The sequence below is a fragment of the Thunnus thynnus genome, chromosome 9 (assembly GCF_963924715.1).
Source record: "Thunnus thynnus chromosome 9, fThuThy2.1, whole genome shotgun sequence".
Lineage (NCBI taxonomy): Eukaryota > Metazoa > Chordata > Actinopteri > Scombriformes > Scombridae > Thunnus > Thunnus thynnus.
Window position 1 is genome coordinate 9,421,224 of NC_089525.1, and position 18,164 is coordinate 9,439,387.

The 18,164-nt window shown below is 41.0% G+C and overlaps 2 protein-coding genes across 2 annotated transcripts; one reads left to right on the forward strand and one right to left on the reverse strand.

Moving 5' to 3' along the window:
* Positions 1-1,263: 1,263 nt before the first annotated feature.
* On the reverse strand, positions 1,264-4,654 carry LOC137189076 (non-histone chromosomal protein HMG-14A-like). Its single transcript, XM_067598725.1, has 6 exons — positions 4,494-4,654; positions 3,505-3,537; positions 3,286-3,315; positions 2,519-2,566; positions 2,306-2,425; positions 1,264-2,175 (listed from the first exon to the last, which is right to left on the reverse strand). Exons 1-6 carry the CDS (start codon positions 4,506-4,508, stop codon positions 2,128-2,130), a joined length of 294 nt encoding a protein of 97 aa, XP_067454826.1. The 5' UTR covers positions 4,509-4,654; the 3' UTR covers positions 1,264-2,127.
* Positions 4,655-5,613: 959 nt separating this feature from the next.
* Positions 5,614-17,700, forward strand: sh3bgrl (SH3 domain binding glutamate-rich protein like). Its single transcript, XM_067598724.1, has 4 exons — positions 5,614-5,877; positions 13,096-13,281; positions 16,308-16,388; positions 16,766-17,700. Exons 1-4 carry the CDS (start codon positions 5,833-5,835, stop codon positions 16,799-16,801), a joined length of 348 nt encoding a protein of 115 aa, XP_067454825.1. The 5' UTR covers positions 5,614-5,832; the 3' UTR covers positions 16,802-17,700.
* The last annotated feature ends 464 nt before the right edge of the window (positions 17,701-18,164 follow it).

The window sequence follows — 18,164 nt, forward strand, 5'->3', positions numbered from 1 at the left end:
TCCTTTTAAAAAAAAAAAAGCTGTTTATGGAAGGCATTGCAAATTTGCACCATGTGATTAAAAAAGGTTACTTTGCACGTTTTAATGTACAGCAGAAGTATGGTTCAGGCTTGAAAGAATGCAGCAAACATGCATGAAGGATACACGCTGGACACACTGTCAGTGCTGGAGGCAAATACATACAAAAGCCTTTCATAGTGTGTTTGCTCAAAAGACTGCATGCGTTTTCTCATGCATGCTCTTAACATGAACTGATGTATGCAGCTTTGTGTATGCAGATCACTATGAACACTATGATGTTACTAAATAAACTGGTGATATGCTGTTTGAGGGTGGAGGTGAATGTGGGTTATACTCTTTGAGTTCATGTAGAGTTAAATCTGAGTGTATGAAGCCTAAAGGGGAGCACTTGTCTGCTCCATCAGTGGGTATACATGTAGGCCTCTGTAAGAAATTGTAACCTCCCTCTTTCTTGTGAAGGCTACAAGCATAAAAGGTATCTTAAAAAAGGCTTTACTAGAGGCCTTTATGGAGTTGTCGAGTATAATGTTCTTATCTTTCTGGAATAGTGTCCCAGCTGTGGCTGACTCTGAGCTGATCTGACTTCCCGACAGATCTGTGGAATAGCTCATGTTGCTTTGAAACACAGCGGACATAACTGTCCAGATCTCGAATCTAATCTAAATCTAGTCTAAGCCAACAAATACCAATTAAGTTCAGAGGATTGCTGAACTTCCACTCTGTAGCTTGACAAGGGAAACAAGTCGGATGTATTGTCTCAGTCGAGTCAGAATCTGCATCCTCTATCAGCAGTCTCAAATGTCTATATGAAAATACATTACAGGGATTTAGTCAAGAGGTCACAGCAACAGTCTGAATCCTGTTTAATGTCCCACGTCTATTAAAATGAATGCAACCATGTACCTTAAAGGTCTGATCATACATCTCCTTGTACAGATAAACACTGAAATGCTCTTACATGTGGTTAATAATGGAAACCACATTAGAACTAGGTTAAGCACAGGTTTATAGGCTACAGTGTAGCTTTAAATTTTCATTTTATAATGATACGTTGATGCCTTTGCTTACAAAGTGACAAGTGTTGGAATTTACAGCTAAGAAGTTTTAGCTAACACTGAAGTTGACTTTGGAAGTAGATGCATGCTTATAAAGTTCATAAAATTCACAATTACTGTGTCAATTTGGCAGATTCAACTTCTATCACTCTCTCTATCTCTTAAAGAAACAAACTCGAGACACAGATTCGAGGAAAATTCCCAGGACTTCTTTTTATTAAGAGAATTTCAGAACATAAGAGAGGGACCAGACACCTGCATTTGTCAGAGAAGGTTTCCAAATTCAATCGTTTTAAAAAAATCAGAGTGTTTAGAAAAGCTGACATGACAGCGTGGATGGAGCAGGAGCTGTTTTTTTTTTCTTTTTTTTTCTTTACACGCAGGGTCGTCTAGGAGACGGGTCGGAGGCATCGCTGTTCCCGGAATGTTTCACATGTTCGTCTTCCTCTTTCTTATGGACAACACGCTTCACACGCATATTTTTTAAAACACGATTTCAATGAAAAAAAAAAAAAAAAAAAGACCGTGAGACAGAAGCAAAGGGAACTCACTGCACATTTAGAGGTCTAAAAGAATCACCCACATTAACATGGCTGAACCGTTAATAAAACATGGATAAAAGGCTGAACTGTAGGAGAGGAAGGTCTAATCTGTGGAGGAGGAAGAAGAGGGGAGGAGGGGGAAGATCGGGGAGGAGAAAAAACACAGGAATACACAACTCACAACATAGCCAATCCGGCAGGGACACACTTTCTACACCAAACAAGCCTTTAACAATCATGAAATGCCATTTAAAAAAGATTTTAGTGTGTTCATCTTGCTTGCAGACACTTGATATGACCACTGCAAATCTGCAAGGCGCTCCATAATCAGCTTTGCTTTTTGTGCTAAAAATCTGTACGGATACTTATAAAATCATTGATAAAAATATTCCTCTGTTAACAATACGCCTTGGAGGGAAACCATGTGAGAGACTTGGGGGGGCTGGCTGGCTGGCTGGGGGGTTTGGGGGGGAGGGATTGTAGAGGAGGAGGAAGCTTGGGCAGTGGTGCTACTCGGACTTGGCCTCCTCCTTGGCCTCCTCGGGGGCTGCCTCCACCTGTAGGACAAAGCACACAAGCCAAAGTTAAAACTTTGAACTATCTTTAAGATGATGCTGTATGTTTAAAGACTACAATAACCAACTTTTACTGTCATTGAGAACTTTTTTCCCCCAGAAGTCTGCTCACCTCGTTGGTCTTGGCCTCTCCGTTCTCAGAGTGGTTTTCCTCGTTCGCCTCTGCCTCGGCGTTCTCCTTTGCCTTCTTGGTCTTCTTGTCCTCCTTCTTATCGTTCACAGCCTTTTCTTTCTGTAAAAGAAGCAACAGGACGAGCTGTTAGAGGGATGAATATTCAAACGCTACCTGTGTCTTCTCCTGCTTTGCAATGCGAGCGTTTCCTACCTTTGCTGCCTTCTTGACCTTTGGTTCCGGCTTGGGTGGGGCCGGTTTCTGAGAACAGAGAGAGAAAGAGATTAAGAAACAGCTCTACTTAAAGACAACAATACTTTCTTTGCTAATTTACAAATATTCTTGTTTTTCTGAGGACAATGGGTGGGCTTTGACTGAAGTAACACACTTCTTAAAGTGAGTGACAAAGAATAAAACCCTAATCTGTGCTTTCTTGAAGGAAACCTCTAAGAAAGATGCTTTATATCATTATTATGGCTCTCCTTAAAGGTTTATTGAAGATTTTAGACCATATTTAAATATTAAAAGTAATCAATCTGAGAACCCCCTTCATGCCATTAAAGGTAGTTAGTCAGTGCTGCAAGTAGTTACATGTGCAGATGTTTTTAATGCCCAGCCCTGTAGTTTTTGCTTACCAAAACGTTTCTAAATCAAGTTTTACTTGTGTTATAAGCAATTATAACAACTCTCATGTATTTGTGTCAACTTTACTGCAACCTAGTGCACTACATAAATGTTTTTGACCTATTTTCAAGCTTAATAATGTAAAAATAACATGTTTTGCAGTTTAGTGTTGCTAGAAATCTGATTTGAGTATTTAATAATAAGAAGATAAAGTTTTTATATGTGCTTTTGATTCTCTGTGTGGCTTTATATAGTTAGTTATGTGTGTGTGACTACTTATAAGCATTTTACTACTTTTTACATGTTCATTAACTGCATCTGATAATGTAAATGAGTTTGTATGTGTGTCTTCTTACCGCTGATAACCGAGCTGATCTCCTCTGGGGCTGAAACAGAACAAAGACTGTTATCACAGGGGATTCATACTGATTGGGACTGTATTCAGGAAACACACATTTGAATTGAATATAAAAAGTACTTTCTTCATGATGAAGCCCTCACATAACCCCAGACAGTGATTCAATTTTAATTCTAATCACATGTTTATGTTGTTACTTAACGTGCCCAACTCTTACCTCCTCCTTTTCTCCTCCTTCTGTTCCCTGTGACTGAAAAACACAAATATAACAGGTTAAGATGGAAAAAAGAAAAAAATAGCATTATTAAGAGTTTAACCAGTGTTTATATGAACAAGAAACAGTTGGTAAATGCTTCAGGCACTTATTACGCTTAATCACAAACCTGTTGAAAAAACTTTTTGGTTTCATGTGAAAACACTATTTTATTTCAAATACAGATGGTTTTAATGGATTGCAGCCCAGAAATAAAGGGCTAATGCGTGATTTCAGAAATGGGCTGCGAGAGCTCAGCCATGTGGGCCTCTGGGGACATATTTTGAGAGCCCAGGCCCTGCTTTTCCCTTTCACTCCCCCATCTCTTTCTCTCATTCAATGCATGAAGCTCAGATTTGAAAGCTGGCGCGGGAGTCTTTGAGAAGGGGGAGGGACCTGCGTGGGCTCGCGGGCGCCACCGGGCGGCAGAGCCACGCCATCGCAGCCATTTGGGACTATGAACAAAGAGAGAAAATATATTATTTTACCGAAACGCGACGGCGAATGTTTGTTTTTGCGGTCAAAAGGCAAAGGAAAGGCACTGATGTATTTTCTGGTGGCACTTTGAGGCGGTTTGGTGGCCGAATGGCGATAAGTGAAGCGTTTGTTCTCGGTAGGTCGGCGACGAAGGTGGACAAGAGCTGCAAAGCATGGCTGCTGCTTGTGCTTTAACTGCATGGAGACCGAAAGAGACTTCTGACTCTCCAAAGGACAGCGGCTCTGACATGAAAACGCGTTTTAAAGGCCGAGTCCGAGCAGGAAAATATTCATTCTAACACACAAAAAATGTACATTATATCTAGAAAATAGGCAAAAATTACCAGCGATATATAACAGCTATACGCTGCGTTATAATTGAGTAATGTCTCAGAGGGATGTCTTCTCAATCGTTTGCATTGCATTAATAGCTGATTTCCCCCTCAAACTATTTTTATTATTTTGAGAATACGTACCTTTCTCTTGGGCATGTTGATCTCTTGGAGGTTTTCTTACAAATACAACTAAAAACTGTTTTTCTCAGTGGGTTCAGTGCATGTGAAGACGAGTGTCTCCCTTATGCTCGGCAGTGTAGTAAACACACTGAACAGAGAGGCGAGTGGTTGAATGGGGGGAGGGGTGCGGCTAAACGCATGATTGATAGGCTCTCGGCCAATCAGGTGACGCCATTCGGGGCTGCAGAACACTTGGAATTTAGGAGCCGGTGATGTTCTGGGGTCTGCGCGAATGGCTTCTTGCAGGGAGAGATGGGAGGAAGCCTGCAAGAAGGAAAGGATTGCATTCGAGGACATATTGCCTGCACACGAGTGTGTTCAGAGACTGTGTGTGTGTGTATGTATGTGTGTGTGTGTGTGAGAGAGAGAGAGTGAGAGGCCGCGCGGCTAACCTGTAAGCCCCGTTATACAGGCCCCGGCGGCAGGCAACATGCCACTGTGTAAAGCCATGCATCCTTGTCTAAAAGAGCAAGCGCTCACATCTGCAGCGCCCGGCAGGGAGACATTTTCACCATATATTCACTTCGTGCTTGAGTCCAATATGGCGCCCACTCCTCTCCCGACACATTTTTTTTGTTTGTCAGTCGGCTTTCCTAAATTCGTTTCAGTAAAAAAGCCGTTTGCGTCGTCTGCCCCAGACGCCTGCAGGGGGCCCACAAAGCCCGTCTAATAATGAATGTGGCTGCTCAAGACGGCGCTTCCAGTGGCTGTGCTGTTACACAAAAGCGCACACGAAGTGTTCAAAAAAAAAAAAAAAATCACAGCAGAATTTGTATTTTATTCGCCGCCACAACACAAGCATACCTACGTTTTTACTTGATCACCTGCAGCGGTGCATGTTTGCAAAGTAAACAAGAACAATAGGTCTGTGCCCGCAGACAATAGGGTCGATGCTGAAATACTCAGACAATATAACCCTGTTGTCTTGCCATTATGATAGGTCTATTGCTTGTGTGCGTGTACGTGTCTCCGAGTGTGTGCACCACTCACACACACACACACACACACACACAGAGAGAGAGAGAGAGAGAGAGAGAGAGAGAGAGAGAGAGAGAGGCTCTAAGGGGCGGGGAGGCAGAGTAGAGGCGGAGGAGGAATGCAAAGCTCCATCCAGTGCTGAGAACAGGAGCATTTGCGCAGATTGTCTGCGCTGCCTACAACCAGACACACAGCGTTTCAGCCTGGGAACTTTGTTGTTGTTTGTTTCTGTGCCACTGCCGAGCAATCCGCCTGCAAAGTGTCCGCAAGGAGCAGAGCAAATCAACCGCTGCATACCGGACTCCATCGTCAGGGATTTAACATGGTGATCAAAGTGTACATAGCATCGTCCTCCGGATCCACTTCGGTAAGGGATTAAAGAATGGCATGGCTTTTATGTGTGAGGTTTTATAACTGTGTTACCATAGCACATCTGCAGCATCCAGTGCTTGTTTGGCAACAGAAAGGCGACTGAACTTTTATTGAACTCACTAACTGATGTCCATGGGGTTGTCATCCTCTCAGTCTGGAGTGGTCTGACTCATCACTAAACATGCTGCTCTGCCCTCCTCGAGACTTTGGAGACAGATGGAGTCTCTCAATGTCTCTCCCACCCTCTCTGTCTCTCTGCCTTTAACTTTGTCACAGAAGAAGAGACAGGGAGGAAATGAGAGGCTGGTTAATGAGCAGCCACACTTCTCTCTCAGCTGTGGTTTGTCACATTGTTTCTTGAAGTGACGGTTTTTTTTTAAACTAGGCTGAAAAACAAGACAGGCATGCAATAGAATAATCAATAAATACTTCAAATTCCCTGCTTTGTCACCTGATGCCAGGACAGGGAGTTTGTATGTTTGATAAGGGGAGCAGCTGCTCTGCAAAGTAGTTTTTAGTGTTTCCCCCACTGTCCTGCAGCCTCCTTCAGCTTCAGGCTCGCCAGTTTCTTCCAGAGTGGAGAGGAATGATGGTGATGCAATTCTCCGGGGCCCCCTTTTTAGACATGCAGCTGCAGCCCAGGATCACTTAGGCTATGCTCAGTTAAAAATTTGCTGGAGGTCTGGATCAGTAAGAACTTGTGCTGTTTATACTGTAGAAGTGCACTAAACATTGAATTCTGGCTACAACTTGTTATTCTTGTAATCAAATATATTCAAATTACAGCTGCTGCAAAATTCCTAACACAAACTGTGATGTAAAGTAGCACTAGCATCCACACAGTGTCAAATTTGAAAGATTTCTGATGGAAATGCAACAGAAATAGAGGCCACCACTGCACTGAAACATCCATATTTACTTGTTATCGCTGCACAAAGGTGCCTTAGATTAAAATTCACTTGTCATTTCATGTCATGTGAGGTTTAGATCACCTTAAGGATGATTTAACCTCATTTGGCAGCTTGTTTTCACAACTCACACACAGAGGAAGTGATCGAGCACAGAGGCTCTTTTCAGTCGGACAGCTCTGGGTAACTTTATTGCCCTTACAGTAAATGGCATTTGCAACGGCTCAGCAGCAGCAGCAAGCCTTACAGGACGAGACCTTCCCTGTAATGTCAGAGTGGTCGGACTTTAGAGCCAATGATGCCATCACCGTGCTGGAGCCTGTCTGGGAAAATGCATTACCTCTCATTGATTTGTCTCTAGTGTAGTCTGTTAGATCTACACAGACCAAATGGATGAGCTTATGTGCTTTTATGTGCTGCACGGACACACTTATACTCACATTATCGTCTCCATCCTGCATCCGTTTTTAGAGATGGCAGATCAGCAGCAATGTCAATATCTTGATCTGCTCTAGTGTGGTAAAGTCTTTGGATTCATTTAGATACTACATTACAAAGTACATAGGACTTACCCCATGAATTATATTTATTTATACATTTATTTTGTGAAAGGTCTCTCATTGCTTTCTTTAATGGAGTGCATCTGTAGTCAGACGAGTGAGAAGCTGCTTTATGATTAATTGTGGTTGAAACGCTCTGCTCTCACCAGGCTTGCAGTTCGATTGCATCAGTGGCTACAAAACAATGTGATTTCATTCCACTATCCAGCAGCATCTGCTGCTACATTAATCACTCCGGTCTAGTTGACTATGTGAACAGAGTAACAGTCAGTATTTCAAAAGCAACATTTTAAGCTTTTGCTCCACTGAGAAAATGATTGCAGGTCAGTGGGAGAGTTGGTGTAAAGTCAGCCGGAGGGATGTATCAGATTCAGCACTTCAGTCAGCATTATTCAGACAGCTGTACTTTCTAAAGATATAAAGTTCTTCTATATGTGTCTCTTATGTATAATGTGTCAGAGCACATTTATAGCTTTTAGTGATTTTATGCTGAATCAGAAATGGTTTTATGTAGCACCAAGGACGGTGACATCTTGAGAACAAAGTTTATTAATGTTTAATCTGATAAAAGGCAGCCACAGCTGATTCAATAAAGATGTATACTAATGCATAAAGGTCAGTTAGAGAGATGCACTGTTTAGTAATGAAACATAGTGAGCAACTGAGTTGTCTTTTTCTCCGTGCCTTCAAGTGTTGAACATGATAGCATGAATAAAGCTGCAAGGATTATTTGATTAATGTATCAGTTTATTATGCAACTATTTTGATAATCAATTAATCAGTTTAGTAATTTTTCAAACAAAAATGCCCAAAAATGTCTGTTTCCAGCTTCTCAAATTTGAAGATTTGCTGGTTTTATGTGTCATATATGACAGTAAACTGAATATCTTTGGAGTTTTGGACTGTTGGTCGGACAAAACAGGACATTTTAATACATTTCCATGAGCTGAGGGAAATTATAATGCACATTTTCACTATTTTCTGAAAACTGAAAAAATAATCGTTAGGTGAAGCCCTACAATACTGGAACAGTTGTTGCAATCCAGAAGTAAAGTGCTGCTATAAATACTAACTATAGTCTCATGATATAATGCTGCTTAGCACAGCAACACAAAGTGCAGTGTCATAAATCATTATGGAAGTGAATCATCACTATTTTGATACTACAAAGAACATCATAAACTTCACAAAATGAATTATCTCAACCATCAGCTATGGCTCCTTTTGAAGTGTCCCTGAGCAAAGCATTGATTGCCAGCTTAGCTCTCCCCTGACCCCTGACCTGTGCTAGTCCCTTGTGGAGGTTGGTATCCCTGCAAACTGACGTCATCATATTTCCACCTCTGTAATGAGAAGCAGAGTGAAGAAGTGGTGTTGTGACTCACTGCGAAGTCTGTGGAGAGACTTCTGGAGTCACTGGCGTTGCCTTTGTTAAGATTAAGTCGTACTGCTATGCGTATGCATGTCCTTATATAAACTTTAGCTGTAGCCTAAAGAAAGCCATTCAGAAACTTTAAAAGAAAAACACACTTGTATGATATTTGTACATATAGGTTAGATACATACAGAAGGTATACAGGTATGCAGCATAGTACCACATATTCTTGTTTCACCTGGTTTTTAGGTTACATTCAGGCCAGAGAATCATTTGAATAGCAAACAGGGATTTTTTTTAAGTACACACATGTAAATACAGTACATACGCTCATGTAAATACAGTACATACACACCTGTGGCAGTGTATACAGACTGTGGACGTCAGTGGAAATAGCCAAAAACAATGGCCAGAACCACAGCACACATTTACTGCCTCATTTCCCTTTACGCCCTGTAGTAACACTATTGTGCAAGTTCCTTATTGACACAATAAACGCACTAAGAGTAAGGTATAACTTCTTTTGGTGTGATTGTGTGCAGATTTATGTGTGTATGTCCAAGTCTTATGATTTCTATGTGTCAGATATACAGCTCTTTTCCCGCTCTGAGTTTAGCATCAGGTTCTATAGGTCAGGCTTGAGTTTGTATAATAGGTCAGGTTTGGCCTTTTGCTGTTGTTTCACCTTTTTGGCAGCAGGGAGGGAGCCCAGCCAGAGCAGCAGTGTAAGGCTCTTTTGTAACGATGTTGTAATGCTGACTGAGCTCAGGATTGGGCGGAGGCTACTGTTGCTGCTAAAATTCCAGTAAGTCTGTTTGCAGGACAAATCAGACTTCATCTAATCAAGACAAAACCTTTATCCCTTGCAAGCATACATGGCTGGAGTCTGATTAATGTTTCCTCTAGTCTACAGAGGGGATTTTCCTGTTTTCAAAAAAGTAGAAAGAAGGGCATTCAGTTTTGTGTATAAAAAAAATAGTGAAACACTTTCAGTTAAGATGTTTTCATTTTTATCCATGTGTGAATTGAATGTGAACTGACCCCCAGCCTCAGTCGACATCACCGATTGAATCAACTGTGCAGCATATTGATCCAAGCTTGTGTTGTGGATACAGTCCATCCAATCAATGCCTGGCATTGTCTGGCGGCTGCTAATGCCTGACCTTTTTAAGGGATTGATCAGGTCTGGATCTGATCTCACTGCAGTGCCACTACAACACTCAAATGATGAGGATGATGATGATGATGTGGAAGCCAAAGAGCATTTGGTGCAGATTCCTTCTCCACAGGTCCAACAATGATCAGTGCAACAATAGATATGTTCCTCTTCAACTTGAGAGGCATAGGATCTATTTCATCATTACTTCTTATGAACAAATATGTTAGCACCGTGAACTGTTGGTCAAAATGTGATTTTAAAATGTCAGTTACTGTATGAATTAGAAACTTTGTAGTGTGCAGATAAACACTCATATTGTTGCATCAGTAACTAAATGCAGCTGTGATCATTCCAGACTTACTAACTTTTATGAATCATCCAGTGATTGCTGCAGTTCTTCCATGGATGTATATATGGACTGTTTGGGAACATGATAACATATAAATAGAGCGCGAGGTCAGTACCAGTAATCAAATAATCATGGTATCAGTGTGTAGTAAATACCAGATCTGTTCAAAATAGTGTTTGTAATTGATTATCAATGTCTGTTTCAGTCAGTTTGTTAAAGCACCAAAATTAGGACCAAACATTTGAAATTAGTTCAATAAACTTCTATATAAGGGACAATTTACCTGGAAACATTTTCATGGCCCTAATTCATTACACAAGAATCAAAAGCCACACTAGCAGTATTTAGCACAGCGGTGCCCTGAGCTAAATGCTAATGTCAGCATGCTTTCATGCTCACAGTGACAATGTTAACATGCTGATGTTTATTAGATATAATGTGTACATCTTACTTAATCGTGTTAGCATGCTAACCATAGCTAATTAGCAAGCACTAAACACAAAGTATTGCTGTGGCTGATAGGAATGCCATTAGTTTTAGAGGTGTTTGGTCATAAACCAAATCGACCTGATGATGGCACTTAAAACTTATCTGCACAAAAATGGTGCCAATCCATCTAAAAAATGCTGCGATATTTCACAGCATGAGTGAAAACTTTGACCTGCTGGCAGACTAGAGGAAACATATATCAGTATCACATAAATCAGCAGGCTTCATCCTCTATGAATGTCTGTACAAAATTTCATGGCAGTCCATCCAGTAGTCCTTGACATAAATCACCAAAGTGGCAGACCAACACTGCCATCCATCGAGCCATGCTGCTAGCATGGCTAAAACACTTACATTACCTAGACAAACTACTTCGGTATTGTGAGAGAAAGCATGGACTATTGAAAACAAAACTGAAGGCCAACAGGTCCTGCCTGTAGACTGATTGCAGGCCCAGGTCTGGTTCAGCTCTCTCTTGTCTCTTTAGCAAGGTCTGAGGAGGCATTTTCTAGCATTCCAGGGAGATAGATAAGGAGTGAAAAATACGAGGCAACAGGAGAAGAATAGTTGTTTATTACCACACCCAAAGCTAGGGACAGTCTGTTTCCTTCCATATTAAAATCACCAGGAGCTCCACTCAAGACACCATGAGCAATGAAAAGAGCTAAATGGGCAGAGCTGGGAGCTCTCACTGTGCAATTAGAGTTAGGACCACAGATGGCATGTGGCCAGTTTCCCCTACAAATTAATTTTGCTTGGCAACAGTACAATGCAGGCTTGTTGAGGGAATAGCCAGAGTGCAACCAAAGAAAGGAGAAAAGTATGTTTAACTTGTCATTCTAACAATTTAAGCTAAAGTTAATCCTTGTCGTTTTTGATAAAGAAAAGTCATATCTACAAATCAAATATAAGTCAAATAAGAGAACAGCCTTGGAGTGGGGGGATGAGTGAGAGTGAAGAGGAGGCTGTGCAGATTCTTCCCTCAGAGAGGATTGTCTGTGTTTAGAGAGACAGAGCGAGTTAAAGTGAGTTTGAGCTCATTGCGTTCCGCTCGGTTGCTCTGTCCCGCGCTGGTTTCCAGAGCAGGTGGAGAGAGCTGGTTCTAGGACTTTGTCCTCCAGAGTGCAACTGCCATTAAATGATTCAAACGGCTAATCTGTCAGCATTGTCAGCTCTCTCATTTGCATGCCTCAGTGTTGTTCCAGCAGATGGCTGTTAAATAATCCACCTGTCTCATCTGCATGCCATAAAGCTGGGAGGAGCCCTCACGTGGAGGTCTCTGCACTGATAGGAAGACAGTATATTGATTAGCATCCGTGGAACCTTGTTGTGTTTTTTTTTTGTCATGAAGTTGGCTTAGTTTGGCTTTAGGTGTGTGTATGTGTGTGCAGCTGAGGCTGGATGTGTGTGTCTCCTTGCAGCAGGCCTTATTTGGCTCGTGTTTGACCAGTTACCTCCTCTCGAGTCCCAGAGGAGCTCTTGTTTCCGTCTGGCCTTGTAGGGCCATCCTCCCTCTTACACACACCCACCGAGTCTCCATTGGACCACAATTTCATACACTAAATCCCACACACACATCCATATAGAAAGAGGCACAAGCAGGAACGACACAGAGAGTCAAACACATACTTTTTATCCCTTGTGTAGCTTCTTTAATCTTGCTGTATGTGACTGTATTTGGGAAATACTTGGTGACATAACAACTTAGGGCCACACCTGAACTGCACTTTGAAATGGGTGGGATCCCTTAATGTGTGTCATCCAAAATAGATTTTTATTTCCTTTTGAGTTGTAGAGCTGCTTATTTGTGTTCTCAGAAACGTATTGTTTTGCGTTGTTGAGGATGTAATATTTTAAAGGTGGCAGAAATTAGACAAGTGAGAGAAGAGAAGAGAAAATAATCACATCTGGATGAAAATGATAGATAGTGAGACACAGTCTTTCCTTGTGAGGAAAACGCTCACTCTATTGTAAGAAAAAAAAAGACATAGACCATTGCTTGCTTTTGAATACACTAAGTGAAATTTCCTGTTTGAATGAAAGTGTGCGATGGACAGTTTTCCAATCTTGGCATTTTCCATACAGATAAAACATTATCTGTCCCTGACCTGAGTTCACGCTCTTCAATACTCTTCTGTCACCTCATTCACTTCATTCACTTGCCAGCAAATGAGTGGTAACTTAGTAACAGAGCAGCCAACCATTTCTGTCATGTAATTTCTCACAGCAGAGAGGAAATGTCCTTATTTTTGCCGCAGACTGATGACAGCATGGTGAACCTCAGCCCTTCTGTTTCCTCATACGGTTGAAGTTAACACATGTCTAACTGACAACTTCCGCCCTGTCTCCTTGTCTCATCTCCCCCACACGCAGATTAAAAAGCAGCAGCAGGATGTCATGGGCTTCCTAGCGGCCAATAAGATCGAGTTTGAGGAGTGTGACATTGCGGCCAATGAGGCCAACCGGAAGTGGATGAGAGAGAACGTTCCGGAGGAGTCCAGGCCGGCCACGGGAAACCCTCTCCCCCCACAGATATTCAACGAAAGCAAATATTGTGGGGTGAGACACAAACACACACATATACACACAGATGGTCTGCATTAATAGAATGTGACTGTCATGTAATTACTGCTCTGATAGCTCAGCCACTGGGCTGTAGCAGTACAAAGAAGGTACAATGCTGATTCTGATGTTTTTAGGCTACATATATAAGCTGCATTAATACATTTTTTTATATTGTAAAAAGTGCAGTTAATGGTGACAAATCCACCAATGATTATCACCTGACTTTGCAACTCCCCTCAGCACTTTTCAGTTCATTGGTTTGGTTTTACGGCCAACAACTTTACTGTTTTTGTTTTGGTCTCGCCGTGTTCAGCAACCTTGTTTCCACCTGTAGCAGGCAGCTGTTTTTAAATGAAAAAACTCAAAAAATCCTGCTGTACGGTACCTGTCCAGCACCAAACAGCACACAGACAAAGTTAGACGCTAGCTTGCAAGCATAGCAGAGCATTTCGCAGTTAAAGAGCCAGATATTTTTACCCAAGGAGTTCGAGGCTCAAACAGAGCTTTCAGGAGAGCAAATATTGGACTTATATTCATCCAGTGGCCAGAAACACAACCCCAAAGGAAAGTTAATGTTAATGTTAATGTTGTGGTGGATGTGTAAATCATTAGCTGCTAACATGTTAGGATATGTAAATGTTAGCTTGTTCTGTTTGCCCCCAAGTCGCAAAGAAGTCAGTTATGGTTGCTTTGACTTTGACTCTTGCAGCAAAAATATCACATTAAAATAAAACATAATAAAATGTATCTAAATTTTAACCATAATTATCTTGGCTGTGTTGAGAAGGTTTAAAGGAATAGTTTGACATTTTGGGAAATATGTTTCACTTTCTTGCTGAGAGTTGAATTAAAAGAAAATAAGGGTTAATTAGTGAGTTTTAGAGGTGCTGGTAGGTGTATTTTTATACACTATTTAACCTTTGGACAGAGCCAGGCTACCTGTTTCCCTGTTTCCAGTCTTTATGCTAAACTAAGCTAACTGTCTCCTAGCTGCAGCTTTGTGATTGATGGACAGCAGTGAGAACGGTATTGATCTTGTCATTTAACCTATGCATTTAACTCTCGGCAGAAAGCAAATAAAAGCATTTCCGAAAATATTATATTATTCCTTAAAACAATCATGTGTGGACATCAGATTTAGTTCATAAAATGAGAAAAACATAAAATCATCAGAAATTCATAGCCTTCATTTTTGGTCGCTACTGAAAAACACTTTGGGGGATTGGGTTGGGATGGGGGAATTTAAACAAATGACCTCAGTATTTCTAATACCCTGACTAAGGTCCTGCTCAGATACTCTACTGTGCCCTGACTCTCTGTCCAGTGTTAGCAGATGCTAGGTCACTGCCTTAACAAAGACACAGGGCCTTAAAGGGATCGTTTGAATTTTTTGAAGTGGGGTTGTATGAGGTAGTTATCTATAGTCAGTGTATTACTTATACTTGTATTACTTGTATTAGCCACTTAATTAAAGGCCTACCTTAAAAAAATCAATATCAGTTTAAGTGTATGCTATATATAGAATATTTTCACCTCTTCACCTTGCCATCAGAAAGCCCTTTCCTTTGGCACTAACCTACACATGCTGCTCACTGTGTTACACCACAACAGCACTGTTTGACCCAAACAGCTGATTTGCGGTGCAATACAGTACGCGGCATGTGTAGGAATATGGAAGTTCAACAGTTGAGAAAATGTAGTGCCAAAGGGAAGGGCTGTCTGAAGGCAAGATAAAGTGGTGAAAATATTCTAAATATAACGTACACTTAAATTGATATTGATTTTTTTAGGTGGACCTTTTTTTAGGTGGCTAAAATATATTTTGCAGCTGGCCCCGTCCACATTAGTACATTGCTTAGCTTCTGTGCCAAAACGCCTGCCTGCTTCTCCAAACTGGGAGCGTGCCGACCCAAATCTACTGCAGATAATACACTAACTATTATGGGTGCAACGGATCACAAAACTCATGTTTTGGATCATACCTTCCTCCTTTAAACATAGTGAATGAAACAACAGCCTGTGTCCACATCATCAAAACTTAATAACTTACAAACATGAACACACGTCTTGCCCTGCAGTTTAGCTTATTGAACGAGCCACCAAACAAACATTCACCGTGGAAAAGTGCACCGCTAACATCGGTTAGATAGCCGATCAGCTGCTCAGCTGCAGCACATTAAACAGTGTGTAAACATACCTGAATATCTCACTACTAGGTACTGGTTTGGACGCTGCTCTTCAAAATCCCTGTAAGCGACACGCTGTCTGTCCATGACTTGTACTTACAGCAGATTGTTTACTTTGTCTACAATGAGACATTAAATTTTGCAATTAATCCACGGTTCACATGTGTGCCAAACCGTGGGGGGGCAATCGGTATGGATCACAGATCAACTACGTTTCATTACACCACTACTGACTATGGATAACTACCTCATACAACCCCACTTCAAAAACCCCAGCTATCCCTTTAAGCCCAAGTGCACCGAGGCACCATGCTGTGGAGCTAATGGATGGCTGGAAGTAAAGTTGTACATGCAGGATGGGCTGTATTGAATGTCACAGACAAAGAGAACAGCATTTCCCAGGATACTTGCAGCTGTAAGGCCCTTTTGAAGAATATGTTTGTGTGTTTGTGTGTACCGGTATGTGTGTGTGGGAGAGACGAAGGAAAATACATGCAGGAATGAGAGGGAGTGAGGGATCAAGAGTGAGGGACATTGCAGACCCATTACACAGTAAATGGGTGAATGTGTAAGCTTGTTTACTCTGAGTTGCATTCTCACAGACAATACCCTCCTATCAGATTGACTACTGAGGCCTCTCCCTGGACAAATAACACAACCTCCACAATGACTTTTTTTCACAAAGACTTCTCCTTGTGGCATTTGCTGCTCAGATTGTCGCCCTCAGGCACTGATCCAAAGTCTTTTTCCTATTATCATTCCTCAGGTTGGAGTTCAGACTTAGGTGAACTGATCCTCCGATCGATCTGACACCTCTTACTCTGTCTTTCTCAGAACTATGAGGCCTTCTTCGATGCCAGAGAGGACAACGCTGTGTATGCATTTCTAGGTCTGACTGCTCCCCCAGGCTCCAAGGTAAAAGCTTATGAACCCAACACAAACACATAGCTGTCCTCTCTCCAACTTTCCTGCAGCGTAACCATATTTCTTGTAACACCAGCTTATGTGCTTTTAATATATATTTATCCTCAGAAAACAGACATATTACATAATACATCTGTTCATGATATCCTTTCACCCAAGCAGGCCTCTTCTCCTCTTCCTCTCACTCCTTCACACTGGCGCCTCCTCTCTGCTGCAACAGGAAGTGCAGGGAGGTGTGCCGGTTACCATAGAAACAGAGGGGGTTTCCTCTCTGCTGTGGCAGGGGATATATAAACCAATATCCTCCATTTTAATATAACACACTCTCTCCCTCCTTCCCCCCCCCCTTTGCCTGTGTTTCTCCCCAGGAGGCCGAGGCTCTAGCAAAGAAAGCACAGCAGTAGCTTTACACCCGGTTTCTACCTGAGACCTCAGGCTTAGACCCAGACCTGGACCTGGACCCAGACTGACCTGAAGCAACATTTCACTCAGCTTGTAAATCTGTCGGATTTTTTTTTTCTTTTTTAAAATTTAGTATGTTTTTTTTTTTTTATTATTAATCTATGTTCAGTTGTGCCTTGTCAGCTGTAGTGAAAGGAGGTACAAAAGCAGAGCATTATGGGTATCTTAAAAACAGCTCTGCTTCCTCTCATTAACCTCAGCCTGCTAAGCCTATTGGCCTAATGACATGTCAATCAACCATTAGCATGAACATGAACAGAATGACAAGACGTTCTGTGTAGCTTCGACACATCATCAGACTCAACAAAATGTGCGCACTTTGAAAATTGTAACACAGACTCATCATTTGGCCCACATTGCTCCATCTATGTAAACATGACATCATTAAGAAGTTGCTGCCATTTATTTAACTCATCGGGTTTAACCAATACATTGTAAGATAAGTCTTGTGTAATCCTGGAAACATTGAGGCAAATATTGTGCTCCTGTCAGTCATGTCATCGCCCAAACTGCAGCACTTTCTGTAGGAGTTACATATTACAATCCAATTCTTTATGTTTTTATTTACTTTATATTGTCTTAATGCTGTTTTAATAGCAAACTTTTTTCTACGAGATGATATATGTTTAAAAATGACAAAATTTACAAGTCTGCAAACATAGAGTGATGTGAAAGAGTTTTTTTTTCTATTTGCTGTTTTTTTTGTTTAGTTTGTTTAGGGGAGTTGGACAGCTGTTCCCTTTTGCTATAAGCATCCTGTTTCATACTGTGTCGGTAATCCCTGTCTTATATAAGTTGATATCTTCCCTAAAATAAAATAAAAGTAAGACTGCAAATAAAACTGCAAACCTGACTCAGTGCTCCTTAAATTGGTGGTTGATGTGAAAAGTCTGAAGAAGGATATGGTAAAATAAATCAGAAATCCACTCTGCTTCCTTATAACGAACAATAAAAGATTCAATTTGTAGAATATAACTGTCGTTTCATTGAACATAGCTAATAGTAACTGACGTATTATTGCATGTGTGATTAAATTACCACTGAAATATAAACATTTTAAAGAGGAAGTAGGAGTGCCTGTGAAAAGTACTTTTCACACATATTCTCCAGAATGTTCTTCAGCTACTTAAGGTATTCAAGTACAGTACTTTAAATACAATTTTGATAAACTTTTCTTGAGTATTTCCATTTTATGTTACTGTTCCATTACATGGAGGGAAATATTGCACTTTTTACTAAGATAAGCTCATGAAATTCAATGCATTTTTTAATATTAATGTATTTTTTAATATATTTAATATTATT

Bases quoted from the DNA above. Each gene is read 5' to 3' on its own strand.
- LOC137189076 (XM_067598725.1), bottom strand. The intron at 3,316-3,504 runs GTAAGAGTTGGG...GTTCTGTTTCAG, and splicing joins AAGGAGGAGAAAAGGAGGAG to CCCCAGAGGAGATCAGCTCG. The intron at 2,567-3,285 runs GTAAGAAGACAC...CTCTGTTCTCAG, and splicing joins GATCAGCTCGGTTATCAGCG to AAACCGGCCCCACCCAAGCC.
- sh3bgrl (XM_067598724.1), top strand. From the start codon at position 5,833: ATGGTGATCAAAGTGTACATAGCATCGTCCTCCGGATCCACTTCG. The intron at 13,282-16,307 runs GTGAGACACAAA...TGTCTTTCTCAG, and splicing joins ACGAAAGCAAATATTGTGGG to AACTATGAGGCCTTCTTCGA. The intron at 16,389-16,765 runs GTAAAAGCTTAT...GTTTCTCCCCAG, and splicing joins CTGCTCCCCCAGGCTCCAAG to GAGGCCGAGGCTCTAGCAAA.